Genomic DNA, 23737 nt, shown 5'->3' with positions numbered 1-23737 from the left:
TTCACAATCCATTCCTTCACTGTGGGAATTTCCTTATTTTTCCATCATTGAGCATACAATAATCTTGCTGCAGTTACCATATAAAAAATCAGTCTTCCACAAGCCTTTTCTAATTCATTGTCCATAAGTCCCAATAAAAAGAGTTCTGGCTTTATCATAATATTTATCTTTAAAATCCTTTGCATCGTCCTATGAATTTGTATCCAATTCTCACAAGTCCACCATGCATGATAAAATGACCCCTCATATTTTTCACATTTCCAACACTGGTTTGGAATCCTTTTATATATTTTTGATAATTTCTATGGCATTATATACCAATGATCCCTCATTTTATAAAAGTTTTCTTTTAAATTGTAACACTGTGTAAATTTAATACCCACATTCTCTTCCAAGTTTTCATCTGTATGTTATACCCAAAATTAATAGCCCATTTTGTCATGCAATCTTTAACCTGTTCTTCTCCTTTCAAATCATAACAAAATTTTATACATTTTTGCTATTACATGTTCATCATTTGTGCATAATTCGGTTTCAAATTCTGTTTTACGTTCCAATTCTAACACTTAACCAGCCTTTTTCAAAGCTAATCAGTAATTGTATTAAATGCCTTCCTACAGCACCAAGTCAGTTGTCTGAATGAACTTCTCATTAGAAGCATTCTCTTTCTTGTCAGTAGGTGTGAGACAGAGGCACTTAGCAAAATTGTCATTTGTTGAATCTACCCCTTGACTGTTATTTGCTCAAATTACTGTGGATATTAGGGCACCTGACATGATATAATTTCTCCCCAAAACTAAACTTTTGGATATTTCTAATTAGGCAAACCTCTTCATGGATCACTGCCTTGTCGTGGCGAAGGGGCTTGTGTAACTCAGTGAAGCCATGAGCTATACCGTGCAGGGCCACCCAAGACGGACAGGTCATGACAGAGAGTTCTGACAAAATGTGGTCCACTGGAGAAGGAAGTGGCAACCCACTCCAGTATCCTTGCCAAGAAAACCCCATGGACAATGTTAAAAGGCTAAAAGATATGATGCCGGAAGATGAGCCCCTCAGGTCGGAAGGTGTCCAATATGCTACTGGGGAAGAGTGGAGGGCATTTCCAAGTAGCTCCAGAAAGAGTGAAGCGGCTGGGCCAAAGCCGAAAGGACGTTCAGCTGTGGATGTATCTGGAAGCGAAAAGAAGGTCCGATGCTGTAAAGAACAATATTGTATAGGTACCTGGAATGTAAGATCTATGAACCAAGGCAAGCTGGATGTGGTCAAACATGAGATGACAAGATTGAACGTCGACATCTTGGGAATCAGCGAACTGAAATGGATGGGAATGGGTGAATTTAATTCGGGTGACCATTATATCTACTACTGTGGGCAAGAAACCCTTAGAAGAAATGGAGTTGCACTCATAGTGAATAAGAGAGTGGGAAAGGCAGTAATGGGGTACAACCTCAAAAACGACAGAATGATCTCAGTGCGTATCCAAGGCAAACCATTCAATATCACAGTCATCCAAGTCTATGCCCCAACCACTGATGCTGAAGAAGCTGAAGTTGACTGCTTCTATGAAGACCTACAACACCTTCTAGAACTAGCACCAAAAAAAGACGTCCTTTTCATCATAGGGGATTGGAATGCTAAAGTAGGAAGTCAAGGAGTAATCGGAATAACAGGCAAATTTGGCCTTGGAGTACAAAATGAAGCAGGGCAAAGGCTAATAGAGTTCTGTCAAGAGAACAAGCTAGTCATAGCAAACACTCTTTTCCAACAACACAAGAGACGACTCTACACATGGACATCACCAGATGGTCAATACCGAAACCAGATTGATTATATACTTTGCAGCCAAAGATGGAGAAGCTCTATACAGACAGCAAAAACAAGACCAGGAGCTGACTGTGGCTCAGATCATGAGCTTCTTACTGCAAAATTTAGGCTTAAATTGAAGAATGTAGGGAAAACCACTAGACCACTCAGGTATGACTTAGATCATATTCCTTGTGAGTACACAGTGAAGGTGATGAATAGATTTAGAGGATTAGATTTGGTAGACAGAGTGCCTGAAGAACTATGGACGGAGGTCCGTAACTTTGTACAGGAGGCAGCAACTAAAACCATCCCAAAGAAAAAGAAATGCAAGAAAGCAAAATGGCTGTCTGATGAGGCTTTACAAATAGCTGTGGAAAGAAGGAATGTGAAAAGCAAGGGTGAAAGGGAAAGATATAAGCAACTGAATGCAGATTTCCAGAGAATAGCCAGGAGAGATAAGAAGGCCTTCTTAAATGAACAATGCAAAGAAATTGAGGAAAACAATAGAATGGGGAAGACTAGAGATCTCTACAAGAAAATTGGAGATATGAAAGGAACGTTTAGTGCAAAGATGGGCATGATAAAGGACAAAAAAGGCAGGGACCTAACAGAAGCAGAAGAGATTAAGAAGAGGTGGCAAGAATACACAGAAGAACTATACAAGAAAGATCTTAATGTCCCTGATGTCCACGCTGGTGAAGATCACTGACCTTGAGCCAGACATCCTAGAGAGTGAAGTCAAGTGGGCCTTAGGAAGCATTGCTAACAACAAAGCTAGTGGAGATGACAGTATTCCAGCTGAGTTATTTAAAATACTAAAAGACGATGGTGTTAAAGTGCTGCACTCAATATGCCAGCAAGTTTGGAAAACGCAACAGTGGCCACGGGATTGGAAAAGGTCAGTTTACGTTCCAATTCCAAAGAAGGGCAACGCCAAAGAATGCTCAAACTATCGCACAATTGCACTCATTTCACATGCTAGCAAGGTTATGCTCAAAATCCTACAAGCTAGGCTTCAGCAATACATGAACCGAGAACTACCGGATGTACAAGCTGGGTTTCGAAGAGGCAGAGGAACTAGAGATCAAATCGCCAACATTCGCTGGATCATGGAGAAAGCACGAGAGTTCCAGAAAAATATCTACTTCTGCTTCATTGACTATGCAAAAGCCTTTGATTGTGTGGATCACAACAAACTGTGGCAAATTCTTAAAGAGATGGGAATACCAGACCACCTTACCTGTCTCCTGAGAAATCTGTATGCGGGACAAGAAGCAACAGTTAGAACCGGTCATGGAACAACCGATTGGTTCAAAATAGGGAAAGGTGTACGACAAGGCTGTATACTGTCACCCTGCTTATTTAACCTACATGCAGAGTACATCATGAGAAATGCCAGGCTGGAAGAATCACAAGCCGGAATTAAGATTGCAGGGAGTATCATCAACAACCTCAGATATGCAGACAATACCACCCTAATGGCAGAAAGTGAAGAAGAACTAAAGAGCCTCTTGATGAGGGTGAAAGAGGAGAGTGCAAAAGCTGGCTTGAAACTCAACATTAAAAAAACTAAGATCATGGCATCTGGACCCATCAATTCCTGGCAAATAGAAGGGGTAGAAATGGAAGCAGTAACAGACTTCATTTATTTGGGCTCCAAGATCACCGCAGACGGAGACTGCAGCCATGAAATTAAAAGACGCTTGCTCCTTGGGAGGAAAGCTATGGCAAGCCTAGATAGCATATTAAAAAGCAGAGACGTCACCTTGCCGACAAAGATCCGCATAGTCAGAGCTATGGTTTTTCCAGTAGTAATGTATGGCTGTGAGAGCTGGACCATAAAGAAGGCCGAGCGCCGAAGAATTGATGCCTTTGAACTGTGGTGCTGGAGAAGACTCTTGAGAGTCCCCTGGACTGCTAGGAGGTCAAACCAGTCAATCTTAAAGGAAATCAACCCTGATTGCTCATTGGAAGGATCGATAATGAAGCTCAAGCTCAGATATTTTGGCCACCTAATGCGAAGAGAGATCTCTTTGGAGAAGACCCTGATGCTGGGAAAGATTGAAGGCAAAAGGAGAAGAGGACGGCAGAGGATGAGATGGTTAGATAGCATCACTGAAGCAATGAGCATGAAACTGAGCAAACTCAGGGAGGCAGTGAAGGACAGGAAGGCCTGGCGCAATATGGTTCATGGGGTCACGAAGAGTCGGACACGACTTAACGACTAAACAACAACAATTAGGCAAAATTTCACAGTATTTTATTATTAAGGAGGTAATAATAAATATATTCTAACTATTGTGGTATAGAATTAAAATGTACTTAGGACAGTATACTGCAAAGTATGATAATGGATTTAAATAATAGGAAGGCTGATTTTGATTGATGTTAAAATAAGCCTATGGTAAGAGCAGTTAGACAATGGAACCGATTACCCAGATTGGCAATGGGCTCACGGGATATGTTTGGGCATAGCTTGGAGGGCCATCTGTCAATGATGCTTTAATTTGGATTGTTGCACTGTGCAGGAGTGGGTTGGACTTGATGGCTTAAATGGCCCTTTCCAACTTCATGATTTTATGTTAGCTATCTCAAAATAAAGCACTGATATAGTACTGAGGGAATAGTATGGTTGCATTACAGAAACAGGTATAATGGAACAGATAAGTAAGTTTGGAGTTTTGGATTGCAGTCCAGATGTATTTTAGATGCCGACCATTTTGAAACTAAGACCTAATGTACCATTTGTGGACAACTTGCTTCAAGCAGCACTCCGCCATAACAACTCCAGGCACCTGCCAAAATCAACCCAATAATGAGCAGAGTTTACACAGGAAGGTCTCTGTCAGTGGTTCTCAACCAGTATTGAATATTGAGCAAAAGTCTGAGTGACTCACACTGATGCTTACCTTTTGCCAGACCTTGCAGAAGTCAAAGTGGACCATATTTATGTCACATTTTATTCATGGTAGCTGGCCCACTCTAATATTTGCAATATATGCTATGGGCTTAGCAAGCAATAAGCAACTCTTGCTTCTTGACTGAACAGAATTTTGTGGCAAACAAATTGCTGAGCCATGCAAAATAATGGTAAAAAGATAATTTAGAAAGAAAGAATTCTTAGTCAATATCTTTGTCACCTGACATGTTAAATGGAAGCTGTTGTTTACCACCACAGAAGAATTAATCCTAGCACTGAGAGAAAGAGTGGAATATAAGAAAGAGTCCATGGGAAGAAGCTCTTTGCAAACTTGATTGTAGGATTTTAGCTTTATCAGCCTTTTAGTTAAGCCTCCCAGCTGTATCTACAAAACAAAAATTCTCAGGTTCTTTGCCTGCCTTCATGACTTCATGCCACTTGTAAATATGACAGATGAGACACAGGCTGTTCTTGTGACTTAAGGAATATGCACTTCTTTAGGGTCCTGCAAATATATATAAAGAGGCAACAGTAATGTTGCTCTTTCTATCTTTTCTCTTGCGTTCCTCTGAGCCCAAACAGGTACACTTCTGAAGGCAAGGAACAGTGTCAAATAATGAGCCGTTCCAACAGATCACTAGAATAGTAGATTAATACCACTACACAGAGTGCATTTAACCTTTCTCTAGGTGCCTGCCATTTGTTACCAATGAATTTTTTGCTTTTTCATAATTTCCAGATTTTTGTGTGAATGCTTATATTTTTATTAATTTTATTATGCTAAACTAAGTAACAAAATAAAAGTATAAATACATCCAACTATTAATAACATAAAATAACTTGAAAATCAATAATCATAATAATTAAAAAGAGAGAAGAAAGGGTCTGGAAATTATCTGAAAAACTCCAAAATCTTTTACTGTCTTCCTTATCCCTTTGCTAAAAAAAAAAAAATCTAATCCAAATTCTGATAAACAACACATATCAACAACGATACCTACAATGTTTCAGCATCTTACTTTGATTAACACAAATTCCCATTGAAAAAACACTATCTCATTATTCCTTTACATTAAAAATAACAATGGAGTTGAATTTTCAAAGTTTAAGGTAAGTTTAAACTTGTTCAGTTTTGCATTAGGCTGCAATTTTTTGTTAGTTCTTGACAAAGGTCACTGTACAGTGGTGATAACTCATCGTTCAGTGGTAAATTTTGGAAATTTGGATGAACAGGGCCAGTCACCTGAATAAAAATGCAAAGAAAGATAACGGTGCCAGAGAACTGGAGTGTAACTGACTTTGTGAAATCAAGAACTCTAAAATAAATATTTTATTAATATAAATTATGATTATATTTCATTAATATACTTAGAACTGAAACTCTCTCTCTTACTTAAATCCCAAGTGCATGCCATAATTAATATTATCACAGGATTTTATTTATGTATTTGTTTGTTCAATTTATATAGGCGCCCATCTCACGTATGTGACTCTGGGAGGCTTGCAAAGTTAAAAACACAAAAGAGAATACAAAAAATAACCAAAAAAACCCGTAACAACAAAAAAAAAATTGAAAACATTAAAATAATAAAAACTATTAGAACCACTGTTTTCCATTCAGAGTAATAAGTATGTTTTCTCTTTCAGCTAATTCTTGCTACTTGGGAAGGAAGTTATAACTTACAATGTCAGAACTTGACCAGCGCAGGAGAAGCTGACATGAGGGTAAAGGCAACTTAGAAAACATGGAACGATCATGTGCTCATACATGCTTTAATGCATCTGACCCCAACCTGGCAATCTGCGTAGGTGTGGGACCTCAGTCCCTAGTATTTCCCACCAGAAGCCATAATGCATCTGGAGAGTGTTAAGTTGGAAGTGACTGCCATATTACCTTATAATGTTTCGTACTGACTGAGGCACATTTAGCAGGGATACTGGCCCGTAGAACATCCTGGAGCTTATTTTGGAGTAGACATGTATGTGATTGCATTGTCTGTCTGTCTGTCTGTCTTTTTGTTTTATATGGTTGCCCATCTTACAACAGTGATTCTGGGTGACATACAGGGATTAAAACAGCAATCACTACATATAACCTTTGGTGCCCAAGATTCAAACAATGACCCCAATCGCAAAAACTCACAACCATGGCAGCAGAACTCACCTAATCTCTTGGTCCAAAAGCCTGGGGAAACCCTGTTTTGTGTATGTAAGATACTGTGACTGAAATTTTTATTTGCCATACTTTTGATTATCATTTACTTGGAAATGGTGTCCTAGATTCATTTTCCTTATTTAAAATTCTTGTATGTGTGTTTGCTTTTTATTAGCAAAGTCTTTGCCAAAATTATTTTCCTAAAAATAGTCTTTTAGAAAAGGGTTTATCATGTTCCATTGTGACATATATGTTTTATAGCACAATGTCCTCCTTTGCCTGGGTGAAAAAGCATCATACACAGGTTGAGAATGAGTGATGATGTCTTTGATGTCACAGTCAGTATTGCCCAGCATCTTCCTTCTCCTACATCCATTTAGGTGTCTGCCAAGGAAGTCAACGTAGAGGCTTTCTACACGTGCTGGAAGCCCTGAATAGTTGCATAATTCCCATGCACGTGTGAGGGGTGCTTTTATTATTTCAAACCTGGCAAAATGCAAATCATACAAATTGCCTGGGAAAAAATGGCATCTCTGTCAATTCCTTAGCATTCAGTTTCAGTTCCAGTCCTGATTCTGAGGATGCAGTACTTTTATTTTTCTGTTTTGTTCGTCGGTTAACCCTGTTGGTCCTGCTAAGTGGAACAGCTGCTATACTTCCCAGTGCCATCAGGGTTTCTCGTGTTGGTTCTTTTCCTCTGTCCATATATTCTAGATTTTACACTGCCAAATTATAGGCTTATCTAGACTGGAATAAGCACCATGTTGATTGATTCTGAAGTCAAAATTCTGAAGCTGCACCTTTTCTTAAAAGAAAGTTTTTGATTCTGATGCCAGTTCAAACACCAGTAACTGGTATTTAGAGGTAGACTGCTTCTTATTTGGTGTAAATAGAAGATTAGTAAAGGTACTTTCTTCCATGGAGCTTAATTTAATTGTGCAGTTCAAGAATAACTAGAGTCTTTGTGAGGAAATATATAGAAAAGCTTGGGGGGAAAAAAGCTTGGAAAAGCTGCATGGCATTCTAAGTGGGGTAATTTCTAAGGCAGGAATTCTAATTACATCTGGGCAGAATTAATTCCCAACTAAATCAACTGAGCTTAATTCTGAGGACATATGATTAGTGTCAGGATGTACAACTCTTTCTAGGAACTGAGGCTGAAAACTGTTGTGCACCTATTTGGAAGTAAGGGGACATACTTATAAATAAAAAATACGGATATGATCCCAGCAACATTCAACTTTATTTTTAGCTATCATACAGAATCTTCAAGAAGAGTTAGTATTTTTGTCTGACTAAAGGTTTCTTTAAATTAGCTGAATATGTTGCTTTAAGATGAGATTATTAATTTTGCAGACTCTTTCTTGCAGGTGGCCCGGGTGTTGTGGTGGTATTACTTTTCCAAAGTCGTTGAATTTGCTGACACTGTTTTCTTTGTTTTGCGAAAGAAAAACAGTCAAATTACTTTCCTTCATGTTTATCATCATGCCACTATGTTTAACATCTGGTGGTGTGTCATGAACTGGATACCTTGTGGACAAAGTGAGTATTTAGAGATGTGAATTAAGATATTGCAGAACAACATACTTGGAAGACTTTCATGTAGAATGTGTCTGATTGCCAGTCTGAATCATTTTAAAAAACAAGGGGTGGATGTAATAATACCTTTAGTAAACATGGGCAAAAGATGGCTCTGAATCTGAATAAACTTTCAGCAATAGCTAGCAGTTGCCATTTTACTTTGTGGTGGCACATTTCATGGGCTTCGTAATCAACCTTATTCCCTTATTTAACTAAAGTTGCAGTAGGTAAATACATATAAGCTGGGTTTTGCTAGGTAAAATGTGGTTCGTCTCTGGCCCAGTAAATTGTGCAAACCCAGCCAATGTGGTTATGTGATTCATGATATTGTGCAAATTCAGACACTTGTGCTCAATAAGCCATGATTTGCTTGATCACAAGCGTGCTGTGTCAAAACATAGTTTAGTTTTCACTTCTAGCTGAACCATCGTATCTATCTCCTGCCTTTATTGTTTTTTATAAATAACTCAAGACGGCAAACATACCTAATACTCCTTCCTCTTTTCCCCATAACCACCACCCTATGAGGTAAGTTGGGCTGAGAGAGAGTGGCTGGCCCAAAGTCACCCAGCCCGCTTTCGTGCCTAAGGTAGGACTAGAACTCAGTCTCCTGGTTTCTAGCTGGTGCCTTAACCACTAGATCAAGCTGTCTCTTTGCCAGTTAGCACTGACAAACTGTGTCCATTAGACTGCAGGTAATCCCTGACTGGCCTCTTTTCAAGGTTTTCGTTTCTTGTGTGAAGTATTTCCAGATGGAGAGTTCCAAATCTGAGCAGTTCCCACCTTTCCTCTTCAGGAAATTCTCTAGGGAAAGTGGGAGTTAAAACAGGCTTCAGGATGTTTCCAGTGTAGAAAATGCTTTCACTGTGGGTCCAGATCAGCATTTCTCAAGCTTTCTGCAGTTATGGTTCATTAAATAAATGTTCAGAAAAAGCGTGGATCATCCAATTTAACAAACACCCCCCTTCCTATTTTGTCGTCTTTCAGAGCATGGAAGCTCGTTTTTTGGGCAATAAAACCATTATTAAAATTTCATGGGTGTATACCTTCCCATCTCTTCCATTTTAAGAGGCTTTTTAAAACTAAGTTTACTTCCAAAAATGCAATGCAAAATATATTAATTGACCACTTTAGGCAGGGACTGAAGTGGCAGTTGGCTCTAGCTGGTGAACAGGCTGCTGCGGATCACGCTGTGAGAATCGTTGCTGTAGATAGAAGGAAATGTCTGTAGCTCACAATACGGTTACCATACCTGGGCTGCAAAAATCCAGATGACCACTAGATGGCAGAAAATACAGAAAATGAACTCTCTGCCTCCAGCTGCTGGTCCTCCAGATTTTGCAGCCAAATATAACAAGGACAGAAACAAATTACACAACCATCTTCAGATAATAGTTTATGCCACAGGAATAAAGTTGGATTCCTCAATACTAAGAAAACTGTGCAGTATGCTAAAGTGCCATAAATTGTCACTTCACTATAACGTTGCTTCATAAAAATAAATCCTTTGTAGTAAATATATGACAATATATTTAATTCTGTTATCACAGGTTTCTTTGGACCCACTTTGAATAGTTTTATCCATATCCTCATGTACTCCTACTATGGATTGTCTGTCATTCCATCCATGCGTAAATACCTTTGGTGGAAGAAATACCTCACTCAAGCACAACTGGTACAATTATATTCTTATTTATACTTAGTAATCACAGTTTAAGGAGTAAAAATCCTAAGTGTTGAAGCAAGCTGGAATTATGGGTACAAACCACTTGGAAATGAAGATAGGACTGAGGCAGTTTGGGTGGCAGATTATTCAGCTTTATGAAACATCCATGTTTTTTAAACATGGAAGTTAGTATTACACACATTCGGATCCAACTGCTTCTGTAATGCAGCGATGGGCAAAGTGGGACCTTTAAAATGTTGAATCTGAAAGACCACACAATCCTCTGAAGCTTGAAGTCAGAAAATATAGTCATCTATTCTAAGAATTATGTTACACAGAACATAATTCTATTCTAAGAATTCTATTCTAATTCTATTCTAAGAATTATGTTACACAGAAAGTGAGACAAGGAAAGGAAATAGAGATTGGATGAGAAGCAGAGCACTTGTAAATCAAGAAACATCAAGCCTGCTTGATATTTGAGCAACTGCTCAATTATCAATTCTCTGTTACAAGATAAATGTGCATTGCAGCACTGGTTGGTGAAGGTAGATCTAATTCCAGTTCTCCCTTACTCTATTCTACGTGCCCCCCCCCATTGCCAGAGCCTTCAACACAGAGTCCCCTCCCCTGCAACTATGTTATGGCTACATGGCACTGCCTTGGCAGAACAGATGGCGCATGATGATCATATATGGGAGGATGGATTTTAATCTCAGACAAACTTAATTCTGCAACTGGTGCAATGCTTCTTTCTTCCACAGATTCAGTTTTTGCTCACCATCGCACATACACTCAGCGCAGTTGTCAAACCGTGTGGTTTTCCCTTTGGGTGCCTCATCTTCCAGTCCTCCTACATGGCCACATTGGTGGTTCTGTTTGTTAACTTTTATGTCAAGGTAAGCTGAGCAAGAGGAGTGGAGAAGTGCCTGCACATTTATGTTTTTGAGAAATGAAGGTCCTAGTTTGAAACACAAGAATCCCTGCTTTTTTGGACTGAGTAATAAGACGTTTCCAATTGACTGTCCAACCTGGATTGGTGAGAGACTGCTTTCTCTTGCCAAGCCTTTTCCCCCCCATGAAATATGAAGGCAAATTAACATCCAGATCAGATTTCTATAGCCACTGTAACACAGGAAGAAAATTACAAATTTAAAAACCTACAAATGTATTTATGGCAGAGTTTTGCAGCATCTCAGATCTGAAGACCAAAAAGTGTTTCACATATTCAATAAAGTAGCCATGTTTTTCCAGGATCATGCAACTAACCCTTTGCAGCAGCAGCAGTAGAGCCATAGCACGTTTGCTTAAGCAGTTGCTACATGCATATCCCTGCAATCTCTGACGTGCCTTTTTGCCCTTGACTCCAAAGCACTGCACAGCCTTAATTGCTAAGCGCTGATAGATAGCTGGGTGATATATAGCCCAATGATGAATAGAACTAGTCAGTCCAGCTCTAACTGCAAATCAACAGTAACCCCGTTTGGGACTGGCACCTCATTGCCCAAACAAAAGAAAAGCATTCATAAAATTGAAAAAGCCCATTTAGGCTATTGAGTGCAACCTCCTGCTCACTGTGTGAATCCAAATTAAAGTATACCTACTAGATAGAGGTTATATAGCCTCTGCCTAAAGGTCCTTAAATTGGGGCACGTTATTCCACTTGTGAACTGTATCCAGCTTCTACTCCTCATATGCTGTGATAGCCTAACTTAAATCTTCCCACAGAATCCCTTGTGGAAATTTGAAAGTGTTTCTTTTTCTGCACAAGTATGCTTTGTTACTAGCTGTTTCACATGCCCTACTAATCTTTTCTTCAAGGCTGTGCTTCTTCTGTTATGGTTATATTGCATTCTCTTGGTACCCAAAGCTATGCTGTTTTGTTATGTGAGAAAAGGTTGTCCTTCACAAAAGTGGTACACCCAGTACTGTTATAAGAGCTATGCTATTCACATCTCAGCTTTGCAAATCTAGTGCTGGAATGCCTTTTTTTTTTTTTAAGGGAAAGAACAGTAGGACAAAACCTTCTCGCCCATCTTTCATTCATTTCATTATATTGTCTTATAACAAGAAATAATGGAATGATCAGTACACATGTGTTTCTATAATGGAGAAAAGATGAGCTGAACTTTTCTGCAAAATTCTGCTACCCACAAGTAGGACACTATACTGTTGGATTTGTGTTGGGGGGTAGGAGTGTAGAAGAAAGACAGAGCAAAGAAAAGCTGCAATTTTAACTGCCTAATTCAGCTGTTCTACAAAGTCAGAAGGTATACTTCAACAACTAACTTGCAATAGCAAGAGATGAGAACTGCTAAAACACATAGGTATTACCTAGTATGAAAGTGTTACAGTGAGAGACTGTACACTGTTTAAACACTGTAGGCAAATTACATTTGCATGCTTCTTTATATCCGCTTATAAGGACCACCTTAACTTTGTTTTTCTTTTCAGACGTATCAGAAAATGTCTTCAAAAGCCAATATGGAAGAGATTCCCCTGGTGACAGAAATTAAGAATGGGTTCCATAAAGACTACCTAAAGGCAATTAATGGTGCTCTGAATAAAAAAGCACAATAACCATACTTTTAATATTACATTGTAGAATACAAATACCTCTCACAATACTTTTCTAAAACAAAGCAAGACTATTATACACAACTTTAGTATCATCTTAAACTCAGTGGTTACCAATTCTTCTACTCCCTGTTTAATTAATTGATTTCTTTTTAACAATACAGACTTGTAAGTGGTGAAGGCACTTATCTCTTTTATCCAGCTGAAGCAAAATTGCATTCTGTAATTCTTAATATAGGGAAGATGCCTTGAGAACTGCTCCTTTAATAACACAGATCTGGATATTCTTGAATAGAACCTAAAAAAATTTAAACTAGCAACAGACTGCAGTCTGGGAGAAAACAATGTGTATTCAATTGTTTGTTCAGTGATACAGCTCCCATTTCACTTCTTTTTTGGTGTTCTCTTAGTTCCAATTGATTTATAGTAGGGGAAAAAATCATCTGTGTGCTCAGAATCTTGGTTGCTGCCTTCATGGTGCTATAGATTGCTCTTATTCCCCATTCTAGAAACAGGATGGGATATATAGTGCAACAGAATTAATTACAAATTCATGTTCAGCTACAGTGAAACTATCTGAACGTTAGTATGTCTGTATGCCATCTTTTAAAATGCACTATTTTAAAACTGAACAAGAATAGCTCCATAAATCTTCTCTCCTTAAACCACAGCTGTGCATCCTAAACACCACAACAATCACACAGTAGCCAGGATGGTATTAACTTTGGAAGTTGAAGTCCAACAAATTTTAAAGGTTACTCTGAAACTCAGTTGGGACACCTTCCGTTCTCATTATGCCACATCTACAGACAACTAGAACAAATTCAGCAAATCACATGGCTGCTTGAGTCTATATTAACATTAATACTACAACTGAGACTAGAAATGCAACAAGATAACTCAGCCTTCCTGCTCTTAGATAGCTTAGAGCAGTGTTTCTCAATCTTTGCAACTTGAAGATGTGTGGACTTCAACTTGCAGAATTCCCCCAGCCAGCACGGTGGCTGGGGGAATTCTGTGAGTTGAAGTCCACACATCTTCAAGTTGCTGAGGTTGAGAAACACTGGCTTAGAGAAATTATCACCAACCTGCAAGCATTAAATCCCAGGTTAACATTTCACTATTGGCTGATGAAAGCAAGTTTGCTCATGTATGCCAACTTAGCATTTTGGATACCAAGTAAAATTCTACTCACATGAGATGTGAAAAGCTACGTATCCTCAATATTCAGATACTGAAGATAGGACTGCTCAATTCAACCTAGGTAGAGCTAAATGCAATTATCCAGTTTGATGCCTTTTCTACTGTTACAGAACTGGGTAACAGATGGAAAAAAGCATTTGCAAAGCTAATAATTCCACATACTCATGCAGACAAGACAAGACACATGCAAAATTCTAAAAGTAAAATGATGATGGGACAGTTGGTGTTTGGCTGGTCCAGATAATACATTTTATTTTGCATACCATTTCTACATTTTTAGTGTCTGACTTTATAACCAGTTTTAGAGATTATAATACTGTCATTCCTATTTCAGAGGGAGGGAGATATCAAAGCAGAATAGACAGATTCAGTGCAAACATTTTTCACCAATTCAGCATAAGTATTTCTCTGAAAGGTTCAACAGTATGGTTCAGAATTCCTCTATTAGAATTCCTAAAAGAGGAATTCCTAAAAGAGAGAAGTTTCATTTAATTTCCCATAGCTCTCTACTACAAAAGTCAACACTAGAAGAAAAACTAGAAAAAACTCATGCCATCAGATGCATTGGACTATAACTTCTATCACTCTAGTCTGCATGACCTTACTGGCACTGAGAATTGAAACCCATTCAATGAAGGTAACAGATTGAGGAAGGATTTTTAATTAAAATAAGTCTGCAAATCTTTATGGTGGGGAGGGCCAATCATGAACAATATTAATGAGTCATTGAAGGGATTATCTTAGAAATCTTTCCACAGGTCAGTGAATATTAGAGATAATAAATTATGTAAGGATTGTCTCACTCACCTCTACAGATTCAAAAAGCTAACTAACATTGTCTTAATGAGTAAGGCTTAATCAAGCTTTCAAAGGGCTGAAAAATGTATCATGTTAACATTTAAAACTACTTGGATAAACTACATTCAGGCAGTCGCTGAATGCAGAAAAACCAGTCAAAATGCTGCTATTTTGAATCACAACCAAGATTATGACTTTTAAATGTTATTTTCTTGTAAACATTGAACATTGAAAATAAATGATGTTTTACAGCAACACAATTTAAAGTCTTCTCTTTCTGTCCGTGTAGCTTCAAAGACATTAATTGGCAAATTTTTCATTAATTGTTAACTTTCAATTAGTTTCTTCAACCCCATGAAAACAGCCTCAGCCAACCTACTGAAGTGACACCATGTTGATTTTCAAGACTCACATTTGCCAAGTTGTTTTCCCCTGAATTATGGTGAACACATGGAAACAGAAAGGATTCACACTCTTGTAAAGTGAAATGCAGAGTTACATTTAAAGTTCATGAAGGAATGATTCAAAAGAAGAAGAATTCTTTTCTAGGGCGCTCAAAATAGGCTGAATTAAGCTGGGGCTTTGACAATTCCTAACAGGATACCAAAATCGAGGCAATTACTAGATACAGAAAGCTTGTCATTTGCTGCCATCTAGTGGTCATCCAGATTTTTTTGGCTCAGATATCATATGCCTAATTATTCCTTCCTGAAAGCTGGGGAAAATCTCCATAAAAATGGGGGGAAACAGACAAGCAATTGTTTCTAGTTAGGAAGAGGAACCAGTATTTAAGTTTGTTTGCAACACTGCTACTACTACAGGGTATTGAGATAAGACCAAAAAAAAAAAAAATCCACTATAACATTGCTGGGGTTCAAAACAGAACTGGAAGGGTTCTCTGCTATTTCTAGCATAAAAACTAGTCACCACTACCCTCTTGTGGCCAAGAAAAAAACCTAAAATTTATGGCTGCATTGAGTAATGAGACAACTACAGTTACAGACTGAATGCATTCATCCAATGTATTTTTAAGTAATTGAGATATTTGATGAGTGTTGCTTAAGCTCACATTTCAGATTAACTTAAACTTATATTAGTCAGAAGCACCAACCGAAGCCTTGCTTCACTCTTCCTTGTGGTCCATGGCTTTTCCATGCTGTGGGGAAAGAAGGAAAACTGTTTCATAATTTATATTGACATTTTGCAACAGAAAATAAAACTAACCATGAGCTAAATACAATTTATCAGTTTTTATACCAACCCAGTATATAGAAAAAGCCACATCTATATGTGTGTGAGTGTGAGTGTGAGTGTGTGTGTGTGTGTGTGTGTGTGAGAGAGAGAGAGAGAGAGAGAAACTGGAGAGCATTGCTCATACAGATAACCAGGAGACCCAAGTACTAATCTCAGTATGAAATGTTTGGTAAAAATTTATCTTCATACCCGATTCAAACCATGTTTGAAACTTGGTTTGCAATATTTGCAAACCTACTGAATTATAACACATACGTTTACATTGTGAATTGTTCCATCAAGGCCCCTTGTGTCTTCCAGCACTGTATCCATGGACTGTAGCCTGCAATAAAAGGCAAATCAGAAGCCATTGAGTGCAAAGTGGAAACAAAACTGCTTAGAAGTGACGTTTATACATCCAGTCCCCACTTTACTCATACAGTGGGCCCGGACTAGGGCTGTTTTCCTAAAACAAAGACTCTGTAATCTAAATATGATTTCACTGTTACTTGTGCAATATGTCATAGGGTCTTTCACCTCTAATCCAAAAAGCAAGATATGAATGTTTCAGATAAAATATCAGAGGTAATGTAATTGGAGGCCTCTGATGAATACAGGATCTGCAATTCAAGGTACAACATGATGGATTGTACATAACTGGGAAATTACATATACTTAAAACCGAAGCACTGCCTTACTCAAACTGTTTTGGAAAGCTGCAAATAGCACAGGAGAAGAAAGCACAGGCAGTACCATCCGTTTTTTTGCTGCTTATAACTTTCAGCTTATAACATGTAAAAACATTCCAGCAATAGTGAGATAAGAGAGATTTTGAACCCATGTTCCAGAGAAAAGGGGTGCAAAGGAAGTGTTAATGGTGCTTTTTGGACAGACAGGAAAAAATTAGTACCTCTGTATCTGATGAATGCAAAAAGCATTCAGTTTACTGTTCAGTTTGTTGGATTGTTTAGTCCAAAATTCCTGTAACAAATTTTCTTCATGTGAGTCAGATGATGAAGCATTTAATTGGTTAACAAACAATGGAGAGAGGATAACCATACATACCACAGTATCCTTCTCAAGGCTTGAGAGAAACTCTGTTCTCTGCTCAAGATTGGCAAGTTCTTTAACAACAATCTTGTGGAAGGTTTCCAATTCATGCAATCTGTAGCAGATACACCAAAGATAGTTATTTCATTAGCAAAATGAATTTTGATATTGCTATATACTCGTGCAAAATATAAATGCCATTATCCATTTCACCAGTTTCTGCCAAGTGTCTTATAAGGTAATTTTGCATTGCTTGGTTTGGAAATCAATTGGTGAGGAAACCAATCTAGCATACATGGCATCTAATAAATTGTTTGTGAATCATAATCTTGGGAGATTTGGTTTCCTTTGAAGCTTTTTATTGTGGAAACCTTCCTAAAACTAGCAACGCTGGATAGCTTTCCCTAAAGGATTGCTTGTCATAATTACCTATTTTTCTTTACAACATATAATCTAAGAGCATTGTTGTACACATTCTAGCTTGATGCTCAGTTCACACAAGGCAACAGCAAAGCATAAATGAGCCTGACCATTGTATAGAGTAAAGAGAATACTGTATACATCTGGAACGTCCTCTATAAACTTCCTCTGCAAACTGGACAGTGAAGAAATAAAAACCTGAATACTTTCAGCATTCAACAACTAGAGGTCTACTCTAAGCATAAAGCAGTTATATAAAAGGTAATGATGTATTTTTCCTTCTATAATGACCATTGAAAAGTACCTCCAGAAAAACTTCATAAAAATAGAAATAATTTCTAAGGATAAATGTAAGCACTACCGTGGTTTGCCTGTCTTCTGATATCAACTGGCCTGTGCTAAAATCTTCACTGAAACCCTGCTCCGGGTTCTTCTTTAAGCAGAAGTATTTATTTAAATAAGATGGTCTCCATGGTTATGTAATCTTCTCTCAAAAGAATGTTAAAGTCCCTGGCACCTCCATTAGAATTTTTTAACCCTAAGGCATGCATCTTTATTTTCTCAACCCTTTCAAAACTCTTGTCCATTTGAATCTTTGACAAATTTACCTAGGCTTATGTTGCTGTTATTAATTATGCTATGAATAATTGATCACATGCTAGCCTGTAATTTTAATAGAATGAAAAGGCCGTAGGGAAATGCTCAGTAGATCAGCCTTGACTGAACTGGGAAGCAGATTATGGGACCGACTCTGCCTATTTCAATTTAATGTGGAAACACATGAAGCACTGGAGGGATGTTGGTTGACAGTGCTGAAAGCAAGATATACACGCAACATGGATAGGAAGATAAAGCACCACCTTCTATGGTCAAAATGTTAGATTCGTATTTTCCTGTCTAACACACCATGTCAGTTGGTTTAACTAATTGTTTATGGTGGCGCTTCAAATGCAAGACACATAATGGAAGAATAGTCTTGGGCTGAAATATGGAAAGAAAGCAGTTTATACATTACACTGCTTTGCCCCTGCTTCACTTGCGTATTCCTCAGCCACAAAAATAAGTATGTTCTTCCTAGGGTGAGCAGGGCTGCACCGAAGCCTCATCTTATGAACTATAAGCTATTTTGCCAAATGCACAAGCTGCCCTGTCTTCATGAAACTCCCCTGGCAAAAGGGATCACCATGCTTACATTACACAACACGAGTACCACCTACCGGCTCTGATGGATCCGACTCAGTAAGGCTGATATACTCTGCTCAGGTGCCTTCAAAACTTTTTGTGTGTAAATCTCCATCCTCTTGTATCTAAACTAAGTCAGAGTATATTGGGAGATTAGAATGACAAAATATTTGTAGCAGGAAGAATAATCCTAACCCTAACCTATCTGTAAGGACTGTACAATATAAAAAAAGAGATGAAGGGAAGGGAAGGGAAGGGAAGGGAAGGGAAGGGAAGGGAAGGTAAGGGAAGGGAAGGGAAGGAAGGAAAGGAAGGGAAAGGAAGGAAAGGAAAGGAAAGGAAAGGAAAGGAAAGGAAAGGAAAGGAAAGGAAAGGAAAGGAAAGGAAAGGAAAGGAAAGGAAAGGAAAGGAAAGGAAAGGAAAAGAGGAGAGATTTGGTTGCAAATAAGGAGATTTGCAATAGGAAAAATGTCTGTTTACGTATTTATGAACCTATCTAGAAGTTGTTCACAGTACAAAAACCTGACTGCTTGCCAATTATAGGGAAAAAGAATTACCCAAAACGTTTTCTTCAATTCACTTGTAAAGTTCTCAAAAGCAGCAATAACCCCTGAGTCACCAATTTCTTCTCCAAATATTTTAGAGGCAAATACTTCATTCTCAAAATCATTTAAATGTTGCCCTGCAAGACAGAAGTAGAGCTCTCCTAGCAAGGTATTTGCAACAATAACCAGCCCAGGGATAGTCAAGAAAATACAAGCCTTGTGTTTAACTCAACAAAGAGGAAAACGCTTAACTTTGTGGACATAGCACACAAGATGGGAAACCTCTACAAATAAAAATATTACCAATTATCTGAAACACAACTTCTCTCATACAGGCTTACTAAAGTTTTATACTTTTTGTTGTAAAATTTGCTCCAAAAGCCTGCCTCCTCCCCTTACAGGGCTATACAGTAGCTCGTCTTGATGCTTGTTTAGCATTCTGGAGATCTTGCTCATAAATGCTTTTTAAATAGTTTTATTTTAATCGTCATCATCATCTGGGGACTTCAGTTTATAATTATTCTTTCATGGTGTTTTAATTCATTTAATTTTTCGATTAAATGGCTTACAAATTGTGCAGAGAAGTGGAATGGCTATATAAACATAAGGAAATGAATAGGATTTAGCCTTACCCCCTAAAAAGCTTTGATTCCGGGGAGGTGTAATAGGTTATAGACTGGAGCCATTTATGGAGATTGGAGCACAGGGAGAAAACTGAACTTTCCATGGATTTAACTCTTAAGATCACACAAAAGTTTTTTTTTTTTTTAAAGAATCAGGTTATCAGTTATAAAGAGCATGACCCATGTACTTTGTCTCTTAAGCCACCTTTTCAGGGAATGCTCAAGGAGACTAATAAAACAGGACAGAAGAAATCCAAATGCAGACTTTATTAAACAAAGAAAGAGTGCTAGCAGAAATTGGAGCTGTTAAAAGCAAAACAAAAACTTATCCCCAAAATGCCCCCCAAACAGGCCTTTGCTGTTGAGGAGACAAGTGAAAAAGGAATTTATTATTCATTACTATAGCTATTCTCAAGGCAATTCAATTCAGATCGCACATTTTTCTCCCAACATTTAAGGAAAATTGGTACTAGAGTTCAACTGTAATTACCTTTTGGTGTTTCCTCTGCCATTTCTATGGAGGTAAAGAGTTTTCTTGGTTCAAATGTTATGCTAAGTTCATTAATGGGCAGTCTTTCAGTGTGTTTTGAGCGCTTTCTATTGAAATCAGCCGACCACTCTAGGAAAAGAAATCCATACCCGGTAGTTAGTGTGAAGCTTCACAACCTTATGCTTTCACTGAATTAAGTGCCACTGGAATTTTGATGGGACTTGCAATTTAAAGCAAGCTTCATTCACATCATTGTATTTGGACCCATACAGATTGCCTTTTTAAATGTCAATAATTAAACTGTCCTATCACAGTCCAAGCTACACAAACCCAGTGGGAGAGAAAGCAAAGGGGAGCTCCACCATCCTGCTCCTTAAAGAACTAGAAAATTGGTGGCAAAATTGTTATTTGTCTTTCAGCTTTATTCAATGTCCTTTTGCTAGCACTTATTCTACCTGAAAATTTCCTCTTAGATTTGGAGATTTTATCTTCCAGGAGTAGAGTACTAGAGGCAGCTTCATAATTCTAGAAGGAGTTAAAAAAAAGAGAAAAAGAAAAAAAAATATCCAAATTGCAATACATTTCAAAAAGATTATAGTATTGTAATGGGAACAGTGTAATAAGCATAATAATGGTGTCTTATAGTTACATAAACACAAATAAACAAAATACACATGTTATGCATGATATCTGTATACCTATGTGTTTCCCAAATGTATACCTTGCTTGTTCTAGCATCTGATGCACTGGGTGAAGAATTGCTGCTTAATGGGAAAGTGGCATTCATCATCTCTAAGCCATCTAAAAAAAAAAAAGATTGTAATACTCTTTTAAAATGTTTTATCTTCTCTATTCAATGGTACTACAAGCAGCTGATTAAAAATATGCGTAAACGCAATATTAACAAACGTAATATATACACTTAAAACAACCACATTGAAGTCCTTAAAAGAAAATTCAACTGCATCTTACCTCCACATTTTATATTTTATCAACAGGCCTTTTTCTATTAATCAGAAAAAAATATCTATACCTAGATAAACAGTATGTTACAAATGAAGGATCAGATGAGATTCTGAATGGTTTGGAATCAGCTTACCAAATATATGACAGAGGCCCCCAGGTATGCATCTTACCAAATTTAGTTTCAGTGTATTCTCTCACGAATCCTATGGGAGGAGTGGCGATATGCTTTTAATGTTCCAAATCCATCCCTTTAAATACTAATCCTAATCTAAATTCAGCTTTAAGGATGAAGAGGGAAATACTGTTTTCCACTTCATGGATTTCGGGGTAGGGAGCTGAGTACACCTTGTTCAGCAGCATTATCTTGAATTTGGCATTAGGAGCATTGTGGGAAATTAAACAGCTCCCCAGAGCCAGATACTTTTGCAATGTTGGCACTGGGAGGTGGGGGGACAGATGAGAGTCCTGGTTCCAGCAGACTACTGGCTGATGCTAAACCTCCATAGATGGATAACAGCAAGCACTCCACTTTTCACCGTATCTGCCACTATAGGAATTTTATCTAATTAATTTGCTAATGTATAAGCAAAATTCTCCCTCATCCCCTCCCCCCACCAAAAAATGCAGTCAAATTTTATTTCATGATCTAGCATTTTAATCTTTTGGAGAAATAATCCAGTCCTTTTCGTTACGTAGAGAACTGAACAGCAAAGGAATCAAGTCCCTGCTATTGGCTAGGAGGATCAAGAACCACCAGGCAGCTGCTCATTCTATCTCCCACAAAGAACATCTTGGCAAGAGGACTACCCTATCTGCATCCTCAACCAGAGAAGTAGTTACATACAGGAAGCTGTACTGAATGGCTGAGTCCCGAGGGTGGAAGGTGGAGATCTCAAAATTCATCTCCCAGAAGCCCTCTGCATCTTCATACCTTGGCTCTGTTTCCTATTTTGGGGTAGTGGCTTGGTGGTTCCTGCTACTACCACCTATCCTTCAGGGGGCACCTCACCCCTTAACCTGATTGTGTAGGAGAAATAGGATCCTCACAACCTGTGTTGTATTTCTGATGATTAAAAGGTCAAAATATAAAAGTTGAAATAATTTCTATAAAGTCAACTGTGGACCACAGAGAGTGTAGGATTATGACTAGAGGATGAAGGTTTCCCTCAGAGACAGACCATTCTCACAAGTGACAAACAAAATCAAACTTTATTTTTCCAAAATGTAAACACTCTTTAATTTTAATCTTTTTAATGTTACAATACAAACATTTAAAATGGAAAAGTACCGAACTGTTCAGATTGCAGGACAACTTAAAATTACAAAAGAAAATGTCACACTGCTGACAGACCACAAGATGGCAATGGTCTGCAACAAATGATTGCACCAAGTCTCCACAAAGAGATTGGAGAGTATTCCAAATCTGATTACAGAACACAGGTTTCTAAATACTAACATTATAATTTCACACACAGCCTGAGATACTGGTGAAGGCTGACATAAATATTTCTAACTACTATGGAGAAATAAAGAACTCTGAACATTAGCTCAAAACAGAAACATAAATCAAGAATGTATTGTCGAAGGCTTTCACGGCCGGCATACGATGGCTGGTGTGGGTCTTCCGGGCTGTGTGGCCGTGTTCTTGAAGTTTTGTTTCCTAACGTTTCGCCAGCACCTGTGACCGGCATCTTCAGAGTGCAGGAGCACAGACAGGAGCAGTTCTCTCTGTGCCCCTGCACTCTGCTCCTGTCTGCTCCTGCACTCTGCTCTGCTCCTGTCTGTGCTCCTGCACTCTGAAGATGCCGGTCACAGGTGCTGGCGAAACGTTAGGAAACAAAACTTCAAGAACACGGCCACACAGCCCGGAAGACCCACACCAGCCATAAATCAAGAACCTGCACAGGTTCCTGACTAAAACATATTATCTATTTTGACGAAGACAGAATCCTCTTGAGGCAAATATCTTCTGCTCCCTTTTCCCCTTTTTCCTCAATTTCAAGCTTTAATCAGAAGTTATAAGGAATCCCACTCTTTCCCAGCCTCAGTCCATCCAGCTACTCTTTCCTGAGTTTTGCCCCTAGTTTTAAAAGGACCAAATATTTTTTATCTCCAGGAAAGGGACCCGCTGGGGTATCTGACTCAGTGTTGGTGTTAAACAGCACTTCATCCTCGTGGGGATGTGTATTCCATGTCTGGCTGGCAACTGGCAGTATTGTCTGTTACAAAGGCACATTCATAATGGTCACATATTTTTTATCTATGAATCCAAAGGAGATATTTTTGCCCTATTCCTGTTGGAAAATTAATTTTGAGTATTATGAAATGAAAAACTTGCCCCTAAGTTTGATTTTCTTCTCCCTCCCAACCCCCTCTCCTGCTGCGTTGTGTATTTAAATTATAAGCCTGATGGCAGGGTCTAATTTCACCGAGCTTTATATTCTTTCCAATCTAAACAATGTTTAGCCCTGGCAGACTCCACATTCCCTGCACAAAAGTATCAAAATGATTATGGTATT

General features: G+C 38.3%; 2 protein-coding genes across 2 annotated transcripts in view; one reads left to right on the top strand and one right to left on the bottom strand.

The window, feature by feature from the left end:
* The window catches only part of ELOVL2 (ELOVL fatty acid elongase 2), a 41487-nt gene extending 27838 nt beyond the window's left edge, over positions 1 to 13649 (top strand). The window contains exons 4-8 of the mRNA XM_088130619.1: positions 6377 to 6454; positions 8255 to 8426; positions 10016 to 10140; positions 10896 to 11030; positions 12586 to 13649. Coding sequence (XP_087986745.1) covers positions 6377 to 6454; positions 8255 to 8426; positions 10016 to 10140; positions 10896 to 11030; positions 12586 to 12711 — 636 coding nt within the window. The 3' untranslated portion in view covers positions 12712 to 13649. The remainder of the gene's footprint in view (positions 1 to 6376; positions 6455 to 8254; positions 8427 to 10015; positions 10141 to 10895; positions 11031 to 12585) is intronic.
* A 2183-nt stretch (positions 13650 to 15832) lies between these two features.
* SYCP2L (synaptonemal complex protein 2 like) overlaps positions 15833 to 23737 on the bottom strand; it is a 33908-nt gene continuing 26003 nt past the window's right edge. The window contains exons 24-32 of the mRNA XM_088130907.1: positions 20974 to 21053; positions 20708 to 20777; positions 20253 to 20381; positions 19152 to 19276; positions 18630 to 18724; positions 17008 to 17107; positions 16853 to 16923; positions 16219 to 16285; positions 15833 to 15865 (exon numbers count right to left, since the gene is read on the bottom strand). Coding sequence (XP_087987033.1) covers positions 15833 to 15865; positions 16219 to 16285; positions 16853 to 16923; positions 17008 to 17107; positions 18630 to 18724; positions 19152 to 19276; positions 20253 to 20381; positions 20708 to 20777; positions 20974 to 21053 — 770 coding nt within the window. The remainder of the gene's footprint in view (positions 15866 to 16218; positions 16286 to 16852; positions 16924 to 17007; positions 17108 to 18629; positions 18725 to 19151; positions 19277 to 20252; positions 20382 to 20707; positions 20778 to 20973; positions 21054 to 23737) is intronic.

Source organism: Python bivittatus, unplaced genomic scaffold (assembly GCF_059951505.1).
Source record: "Python bivittatus isolate LINGU-HERP-01145 unplaced genomic scaffold, Pbiv_v1 ctg000840_np1212, whole genome shotgun sequence".
Lineage (NCBI taxonomy): Eukaryota > Metazoa > Chordata > Lepidosauria > Squamata > Pythonidae > Python > Python bivittatus.
This window is presented reverse-complemented; position numbering and strand designations above follow the sequence as displayed.